This window comes from Arachis hypogaea, chromosome 4 (assembly GCF_003086295.3).
Source record: "Arachis hypogaea cultivar Tifrunner chromosome 4, arahy.Tifrunner.gnm2.J5K5, whole genome shotgun sequence".
Taxonomy (NCBI): Eukaryota; Viridiplantae; Streptophyta; class Magnoliopsida; order Fabales; family Fabaceae; genus Arachis; species Arachis hypogaea.
In genome coordinates, this window is record NC_092039.1 from 118,194,063 (window position 1) to 118,204,699 (window position 10,637).

At 39.7% G+C, this 10,637-nt stretch overlaps 1 protein-coding gene across 1 annotated transcript; it reads left to right on the forward strand.

Moving 5' to 3' along the window:
• The first annotated feature begins 5,502 nt into the window (after nucleotides 1-5,502).
• Nucleotides 5,503-5,973, forward strand: LOC140184239 (uncharacterized). Its single transcript, XM_072234552.1, has one exon. The coding sequence runs from the start codon at nucleotides 5,503-5,505 to the stop codon at nucleotides 5,971-5,973; it is 471 nt and encodes a 156-aa protein (XP_072090653.1).
• The last annotated feature ends 4,664 nt before the right edge of the window (nucleotides 5,974-10,637 follow it).

The following is a 10,637-nucleotide window of genomic DNA, read 5'->3' on the forward strand; positions in this document are numbered from 1 at the left end:
ATTCTTTGGTTAGAGTATATGAATTTAATTATAATATTTTTAAAATAAAAAACTATTAATTATTGATAATAATATAATAAATTGATTATTTAATTATTTAAGAACAAATAATTATATACAATTTTATGTATAATTTAAATAATTTATGTTTAGTATAATTTATAATAAATTAAAATATTATCTTTTTCGTCTACTAATATAATCACATATATTCTTATCATTAAATGATTTAAAATATTAATATATACATTCTGAATCTAATAACATATAAATATTATTTTTCTCATAATCATGCATTAATATCCACATTTCTGTCCTAATATTTATTACTAATATTATATAATATATTGATATATGTAAAATACTCTATAAAGACGTGATAATCATGACTCTAACTCAACAAATTTATTTTGTGATACATTTATACATCTGTCTAAATTAGAAGTATAACCATAAGAAAACCTTAATCCTCTAATCCACTTATAAATATTTTGTCTCTATTCCTTCGTTAGAGCGAACATTGCCTTTGATTTAATCCATCACCCGTTATAAAGTCTCTTGCTTATAAATGTTCACCAAATCTAACATAACCTTATCGTTATCATTTGTTCGCTCATTATTTATTACTGTGTGAATGATATTATCAAAAATATTTTTTTTAATGTGCATCACTATCCATTAGTGTATTTACATTTACTAAAATTATAAATGATTTGAATAAAATTAGATAAAATAAAAAATAAAAATTAAACTAATATAATACTATCTAAAATATTATATTGACGTATTAAGCAAAGTTTTGAAAATCAGATCGATTATCGAACCATTTTAGTCATTGATTCACTGGTTTAATCGAAAAAATTGTTTATAATAAAATAATAAATAAATTATAAATAAATATCCTAAAAAAAGTACAAACATTAGAATATTAACAATCAATCTTTAATGTCAGAAGAAATAATTAAATCACAATAACAATTACACAACAACAACACCAATAATTAAATTACAATAATACAATAATAAGTTACAAAAGAGCAACAAATTTTTTTAAGATTAACAAAGATTATCAAAATTCAGGTAGCATCACTACTTTCTTTAATTGATCTTGATTAAGGTAGTTGTTGTTCTTGAAGCAATTCGAATTATCTAAGAGTATGCTTTGAAAGAAGGATACTTAAAGTTTTCTATGCTTCTTCACTCTTGCATGACCCAAAACCATTGTGAAGCAAAAAAAAAAAAACTTTCTTGAACCTTAACACAGCTTCACCAATTTCCACCATTAAATTTTTATTCTGAACTTTATCTCTTGATTGAGACAAAATATTAAGAATTCTATCTATCTATCTATCTATCTATCTAAGTTAATCAAAAACTCTCAAATCGGAAGATAAACATGCCTTGATATTAAAAAAATATAAACATATGAGTTACCAACACAGAGTCACAGATACCATACATTCAACCATAAATGACATACAAAAAGATCCAAACATAAAAAATCTCATTTTTTTTAATAGGAGCCACAAAAATAGAATTTTTAATGTTCAAGTCTCAAAATTCCATCAAAGGATAAAAAAGGGTCAATTTTTTTTTCTATTTTGTTTATATTTTCTGTTGTTGGTAGAATAAACAAAGACCTTGGGATCAGAACTAACTAATAGAAGTTAGAAGAAATTGTAGCATATCTATATCTGCTTTAGAATATAAATAAAAATAAAAAATTCAACCCAATCTTATCTTCAATGAACCTAGAAAAAAAAAAGAATAAGAAAGCAGGAGTTGGAGAGCTCGGACGGCGGCTGAAATCGATGGACGAATGGTGGCGGTGGCTCGACGGATGGGCGGCGGCATTGGCTCGAAGAGAGGCTAGGATTGGAGAAGGGGGAGTGACTGAAATCAATAAATCATTCACAAAGTTAAAAATAGCAGTAGCACAGTCAAATATCAATTAATAATACATAATTCCATAGCTGAAATCAATAAGATAACACATTACTAGCATCTCTCAAAGGATCCCAATAAAAAATACCATTACCAACACCACAATAGAGTGAACAACAGCCAGGAATCAAGAACAATCAGCAATTAAAATTAAAAAAGCAGCAACAAGTAATCACCTTATACCAGAAATCAATAAATATATCAATTAAAATTAAAAAACAGCATACTCACTTCTTCAGAAATTAAAAAGAGCAGCAGCGGAGTAATAAATCCATTTTTAACAACACAAAATCAACAATTTAATTTCAATCCACATTCAAAAATCAATAAATCACTAAACATAGCATAAAAGCAAGACCCGAAGAAGTGAAAAACTCTGTAAGTCTATAAGCGGTACCACTAACCTTCGACGGAGAGCACAACGTCAAATAGACAATGGTGAACGGCGAGATGAGGATGACGAACAGACGGCAAACATCTCCAAACCTCAACCAGACAACGTGTTGAGCTACAAGAGAGTGGCTAGGTTCGAGACAAGGGAAAGGAGGAGGCCGCGGAGACGCCGACAACAACAAACGGCTGCGACAGAACCCTAATTTTTTTTTTCAATTCTGAATGTCACGAGAGGGGGGATGTTGGGGGAAGGGGGTGGGTAAGGGTGACACGTTTAAGACTTTAAGCGTTGGTTTCTTTTTTTTTTTTTTTAAACTCTAAACGATGGCGTTTATAAGAATCGATCGATTTTCAGTCTGGTCCAAACAACTAATTTAACCATTTTCGAACGATTTTCAATTGAACGGTTTTACATATTGAATTAGACTGTTTTTTTTGTCGATTTTTTATTGAACCGGTTCGACTAATCGATCCAGTCTAATATTTAGAATATTGGTATTAAAAGATTTTGTATATATTTTATAAAATTTTAAATTATAATATTATTAATTTTTTTAAATCGGATATTTAATTAACCATACAAGTACCTAATATTATAGTTAAACCATTACAATAATATATGTTTCTTAAATACACTGACAACTTATTATGCCATATCTCGATTGCTCAGTCCTAGTTTATGCACAACTTAATACTTGTGTCATATTCCAGGTGTATCGGAATTTTTTTTTTTTTACTTCTAGCATATTCCGTATATTTGCGTTTTAAAATTTTTTTTGCCATAATATTCAAGATGTATATGTATATTTAAAATTATAAATTGTCTATATATTATCCATTTGGATAAATGTTCTATTTATTTAATTTAAATAAAATTTTTTTGAGTAATTAGCTTGGTCATTTAATTTAATAAATGTAAACATAAAATGTAATCTCAAAGATTTAACGTTGAATATGAGATACAATATTTCATTAAAGGTAAAGCATGTTTTTTAACATTTTTTAAACGTGTTAATGTGACAATCATAATCTAACAATGCACTATAGAATTGTGACAAATATTATTGTTACATCTACGTATATATAATTAAAAATATTAAAATATTAGTGTTCATACTCTGGTCCAACACTAAGACTCAGGTCCAAATGACAGGCCCAACACACAAGGTTGAACCTCATAGTACACCGACCTTCCCCTAAGAAGTAGGTGCTCTCCACGACTTGCTCTAACGAAGTCAGAAGCAGAGATTAGCTGGCAGATAATAACTGCCCCTAAAATCTCTCAACCCACTTCCAGGAGCCATATCGCAACCTCTCTAAGATAAAGGGACGGTTATCCACCTTAAAAGGTGGAACTACTCAAACGGTGGTTATTGGTTCACCAGTATAAATACACTGACACCCCTCAGGTATCTCTAAGTCCCAAGACTCTTTAGACCTGCTCACACCCTTGATGACTTAGGCATCAAAGTGTCTTTGCAGGTACCACCCCCATTCTCTCACACTCACAAGTCGGACGGAGGCCCCAACGATGCGAACCCGCTCGAAGACTTCCTTCCTCAGATGATTGGGCCAACCTAACGAGTCCAGCATATTAATCTCCGATTACCCAACATAATATTGGCACCGTTGCCAGGGACCCGAGAGATCAACCAGTAATGGCGGACAACTCACCAGAGGATGGTCATACAGCGTCTGATTCCAAACAAGAAAATCCAGATACTGGAAACAACGACGCGGACCTGACCCTTCACTAAGGAACCAACGACCATCATAGAGAAGGAACCTCTGGGGTAAACTCCTCGGAAGGACGAGAATCCGGAAAGGAAGGGCTACCCCATGCAACCGAACTAATGGGGTTGGTCCACGGTCACCAAGGTCATTTGGAACAGCTGGAACAAGAATTAGAACGAAAACGAGAGGCAGAATGAAATCTCAGAGAAGAGATAGAGTGACGGAAAGAGTTGGAAGAAAAACTCTTGAAGCTCGAATCTTCCCTTAGAAATCGAAACTCCCGTGGTGACAAAGAAGAGTCGCCCCTGGAGGGAGAGGATTTGTTCAGTGAGAACATAATGAGGGCAAAAGTTCCAAGAAACTTTAAAAGCCCTGATATGAACTTCTATAACAGAACCACAGACCCGAAGCATCATTTAAGCAATTTTAAAAGTTGAATGTATCTGGCTGACGCTTCTGATGCGACTCACTGCAAAGCTTTCCCGACCACCCTGTCGAAAGTAGCGATGAAATGGTTCGATAGCCTCCCCCAAGGTCGGTTACCAGCTTTGAGGAACTCTCGAGAAAGTTCTTAATGGGTTCTCTATCCAGAAAGATAAAGTAAAGCACGCACCGAGTCTCCTGGGAGTTAAACAGGAGGTCAGAGAACCTCTATGAGACTACATGGAAAGGTTCAACAAAGCATGCTTGGAGATTCAAGACCTGCCCACCGAGGCAATTATCATGGGGCTAGTAAATAGAGAGGGCCCCTTCTCTCAGTCCATATAAAAAAGGCACCCCACCTCTTTGAGTGATGTACAAGAGAGAGTAGAAAAGTACATCAACATGGAGAAAAATGCCAGATTACGGGAGCCAAGTTGGCGACATGGGCCCCCTCACTCAGCAAAAGAGAAAGAAAGGGAGCCCAAGAAAAAAGAGGAGGTCGGTCCCGACAGGCTGAGGAAATATCACTCCTATACTCCTCTAAAAGTCTCCCTAGTAGACGTATACAGAGAAATTTGTAATACTGAAAGATTGCTGCCCCCTAGACCCATCAAAAACAAAAAGGGAGGAAGTCGCGGTGACTACTGCGAGTACCATAAGATGTATGGCCACTCAACAAATGATTGCTACGACCTTAAAAACGTGATAGAAAGGTTGGCTAGGGAAGGCCGACTTGATAGATATCTCGTGGAAAGGTCGGACAATCATGGAAAAAGGAAGCGAGATGACGAGGACAGAAGAGACCCACCACCACAAACCCCCAAGAGGCATATACATATGATCTCTGGAGGATTTGCGGGAGGAGGACTTACTAAATCATCTCGCAAACGACACCTAAAGTGAGTATACCAAGTCGGGAAAGAATCCCCCGATCTCCCAACCATCTCATTCACCAAAGAGGATGGGCAGGGGATCATGCCCGGGCATGACGACCCGGTGGTGATAACCATGATCTTGGCAAATGCCAACCTCCACAGGACCTTGGTAGACCAAGGGAGTTCGGCTGATATACTCTTTAAGCCTGCATTCAACAAGTTAGGGTTGGATGAAAGGGAGCTAAAAGCTTACCCGGACACCCTGTATGGGCTAGGAGATATGCCAATTAGGCCACTGGGATACATCCCCCTCCACACTACCTTCAAAAAGGGGGAAAATTCCAAAACTCTGAGCATCGACTTTATCGTCATCGATGTCGGATCGGCGTATAACGCCTTAATCGGCAGGACTACGCTAAATCGGCTCAAAGCAGTGGTGTCAATCCCTCACCTTTGCATGAAATTTCCAACACCTAAGGGAATAGCAATGGTGCGGGAAGACCAGAAGTTGGCAAGAAAATGCTACAATGAAAGCTTGAACCTCCGAGGAAAGAACAAGGAAGTTCACACTATAGAGCTCAGGGGAATAAAAGCCAAAGAATAGCTGTGGCCACAGCCGGGGGGAAGAACCGAAGAGGTTCAAATCGGAAAAGAGGAAGGAAAAATACCAACATAGGGGACAACCTAGATGAAGACTTGAAATAGAGGCTGATAAAGCTCCTGCAAGATAATTCCGACCTCTTCGCTTGAAAAGCTTCTGACATGCCAGGGATAGACCCTCAGCTCATGTCCCACAAGCTTTCAGTACACCCCGGATCATGACCCGTACAGCAGCACAGGCGCAAGCTCGGAACAGAACGAGCTCAGGCAGTGGAGGAGCAAGTGCAAGCCCTCTTGGAGGCCAACTTCATCCGAGAGGTCAAGTATCCGGCATGGCTAGCAAATTTAGTGCTAGTCAAAAAGCAAAACGGCAAGTGGAGGATGTGCATCGACTACACCGACCTGAACAAAGCGTGCTCTAAAGACCCATATCCACTTTCCATTATTGACACCCTAGTAGATGCAAGCTCAGGGTATCAGTACTTGTCGTTTATGGATGCTTACTCGGGATACAACCAAATCCCGATGTACAAGTTGGATGAGGAAAAAACTCCATTCATCACACCTAGAGCAAACTACTGCTATGTGGTAATGCCTTTTGGACTAAAAAATGCTGGGGCCACATATCAAAGGTTGATGAACAAAGTTTTCGCTCCCCACTTCGGGAACTTAATGGAGGTCTACGTAGACGACATGATGGTGAAAACCAAGGAGAAAACCGATCTCTTGACAGATCTCTCGCAAGTTTTCAACACCATAAGGTCGCATGAGATGAGACTAAATCCCACAAAATGCACCTTCGCGGTGGAAGCGGGAAAATTCCTAGGGTTCATGCTAACACAAAGGGGGATCGAAGCTAATTCTGACAAGTGCAAAGCTATCCTGGAAATGAAAAGTCCGACTTGTCTAAAGAAGGTCCAACAATTGAACGGACGGCTCGCCGCCCTTTCCAGTTTCCTGGCGGGATCAGCACTAAGATCCCTTCCACTATTCTCTCTACTAAGAAAAGGATGCCAGTTCGAATGGACTCCGAAATGCGAAGAAGCATTCCAGAAGTTCAAAAGGTTCTTGAGCCATCCTCTAATCCTGACCCGACCCATAGTTGGGGAAGAGCTCGTCCTATACCTGTCAGTAGCAGATAGAGCTATAGCATCAGCTCTAATACGGGAGGATGAGGTCAAGCAGCATCCTGTATACTTCACCAGCAAAGTTTTACAAGGCCCAGAACTGAAGTATCAAAAACTTGAAAAGTTTGCATACTCCTTAGTAGTAGCCTCACACCGATTACGACCGTATTTCCAAGCGCACACAATAAAAGTCCGAACGAACCAGCCCATGAAGCAGATCCTCCAGAAGACGGATATTGCGGGCAGAATGGTTCAATGGGCAATAGAGCTCTCTGAATTCGACCTGAAATACGAAGCCCAGATGGTAATAAAAGCTCAATGCCTCACCGACTTCCTAGCAGAATACGCCGGAGATCAAGAGAAAAAATCCACTACATGGGAGTTATATGTAGATGGGTCCTCCAACAAGGTTGGAAGCGGTGCAAGCATAATACTGGTCAGCGAAGGAGGAACGCAAATAAAAGTCTCCCTCAAGTTCGAGTTTCCAGCTTCCAACAATCAGGCAGAATATGAAGCCTTGATTGCAGGATTAAAGTTGGTAGAAGAAGTTGGCGCAACTAAAGTAAGGATATTTAGCGACTCTCAGGTGGTGACCTCCCAAATAAACGAAGAGTATCAGGCCAAGGATCCTAACATGAAAAGATACTTGGACAAAACCTTGCAGCACCTTAAGCGCTTTGAGGAGACCGAGGTAAAGCATATAACTCGGGACCTCAACAGTAGGGCAGACGCCCTCTCCAAGCTAGCAAGTACCAAACTAGGAGGGAACAACAGAAGCCTGATCCAGGAAACCTTCCCTGAACCCTCTGTGGCCAAAACGGAGGCTGTTCAAGACGTCTTTGAATTCACTGGGTTAGATCTCGGGTAGATGAAGCCCTTAGTCGAATACCTGAAATTCGACATCCTCCCCAAAGAGGAAAAAGAGGAGAAGAAAATCCGGAGGGAAGCACAAAACTACACGCTGGTGAAAAATATCCTCTATAAAAGGGAGATATCAACACAACTACTAAAGTGCGTATCGACCTCAAAGACAACCGAGGTGCTAGAGGAGGTACACAATAGAATCTGCGGGAACCATCTGGGTGCAAGGTCATTAGCCAGAAAGGTAATTCGAGCGGGGTTCTACTGGCCGACCTTACAAAAAGACTCCACAGAATTTGTGAAAAAGTGCCAACCATGTCAAATGCATGCAAACTTCCATGTAGCCCCTCCCGAGGAACTCATTAGTATAACTTTCCCATGGCCTTTTGCAAAGTGGGGATTGGACTTGCTAGGACCATTCCCCCAAGCACCGGGACAAGTAACGTATCTAATAGTGGGAGTGGATTACTTCACAAAGTGGATAGAAGCAGAACCATTTGCCACCATCACCGCTCAGAGAAGTCGGAAGTTTCTCTACAAGAACATTATCACCAGGTATGGGGTACCCCACTCCATCACTATCGATAATGGCACTCAGTTCACCAACTCAACCTTCAAAAACCTAGTAGCCAGTATGAAAATTAAACATCAGTTTACATCGGTGGAACATCTACAAGCAAATAAACAAGCCAAGGTAGCAAACAAGGTCATACTGGCAGGGTTGAAGAAAAGGTTGCAAGACGCAAAGGGAGCCTGCGCCGAGGAAATTCCATAAATACTTTGGGCCTATCGGACCACACCTCAGTCTGCCACAAGAGAAACACCCTTCCGACTTGCTTATGGCATAGAAGCCATGATACTGGTTGAAATCATTGAACAAAGCCCAATGGTGAGCTTCTACGACGAGGTTGGAAACATAAAGGGACACAAAGAAGAACTTGAGTTACTCCCTAAAGTCCGAGAACGAGCCCATACTAGAGAAGTAGCAATGAAACAAAGGATGACGACAGATACAACAAAAAAGTCATCCGAAGGAGCTTCGCCCCAAACGACTTGGTTTTGATCAGAAACGACATTGGAGTCAATAAATCTGGAGAGGGAAAGCTCGCTGCTAATTGGAAGGGACCATACAAGATTAGTGAGGTCTTAGGAAAAGGTTATTACAAAGTGACTGACTTAAACGGCACCGAGCTACCTAGGTCGTGGCATGCATGTAATATGAAAAGGTACTATAGTTAAAAGCGAACTCTACTCCCTGATGTACTCTTTTCCCAACTTTAGAGTTTTTTCCCAAAAGAAAAGGATTTTTTTCTGAAGAGGGGTTTTTAATGAGGCATCACAGTAGAGACTAAGGGGTCATAGATAGCCCAAATCCCTTAGTAGTAATAAAGTACCTTCGCAAATAAATAAAGATCTTTTACAAATATCTCTTATAAATTCCTTCTCGCTTTCTCTCTTTCTACGAAACGCGCCGAATTAAGCTCGACAAAGCGTGAAAATCCCATGAACCGACCTAGATGGTCGTCAGGATAAAATGACGAGGTACAAGTCGGTGTAAAGAGGTTATAAAAATCGATCGTGAATAAACTCGGAAATTAACTGACTAACAAGTCGGAAAAACCGAGAAACAAAGAAATACATCGCAAAAATAACCTAAGTTATAAAAACTCAATATATAAAAAAATTGAGTATAAGGAATACCGAAAAAAGATCAGAAAACCTGTAAGCACTAAAGACTGTCCCAAGCCTTCAAGGAAAATTCGAGAAAAACTTAGAAGAAGGGACAACCAGCCAAGAAAAGGTTTTTCAAAACAAAAGATTAAAAAAGGGTTTTTTGAAACCTAAATAGAAAAAGCATGCACACAACCAACAAAAATAAATTAAACCCTTGTCCAAAAAAGAGTATTTTTAAATATTTTGTTTGCGGCCATAAAAGGCCAAGAAAGTGTCAGCAACATACCACCACAACATAAAAATAAAATAGTTCAAAAAAGGGGGGACCCACAGGCCGGGTCCCCATATAGCCAAAGATAATTTTTTCAGTTTGGAAGGACGTCACCACCAGAACCAGGGAGAGTAGTCGGAACACCACCAGAGTCAGAAAGAGAAACATCCATAGGAGATGGAAGGGAAGTCTCAGGAATCTTCGAAGAACTCGGAACATTACCTGGTCGGGGAGGGGACTCTATTATTCTCTGGCCCCGAGTCTTCAACTCGGACTCAGACACAGGTCGGGGAGGAGATACAATGACCCCATCGATTACGACCTTATCAGGATCCAAAGGGGAGAGATCCAGGTCGGAAGCAATAACCCCGACCTGCTCTTTAAAGACCCTCCACGCCTCCTCGGATCCCTCAGCAATGGAGTCCTCCAGATTCGCATAAGCGTCCCGAGCTCTTACCAAATCTTTTTTAACCTCCACAAGGTCCTGGAACAAGCTCGAATAGCTCTGCTTCACCTTCTCCCGTAGACCCTCCGCCATAGAGCATCGGCCCATCAACTTCTCCTCCTCATTCCGGAGATTATCCCTCTCCTCCTTCAGCTTGGCGACCTCCTCCTTCAGGCTCTTCTCAGCATTCTGATACAAGAGAATCCTCCCCTCTAGCTCTTCAACCCTCAGGGATGAACCCAAAGAGTTGAGGGGAGTCTTCTAAAAAATATCAAGAAACTTGGTGAACA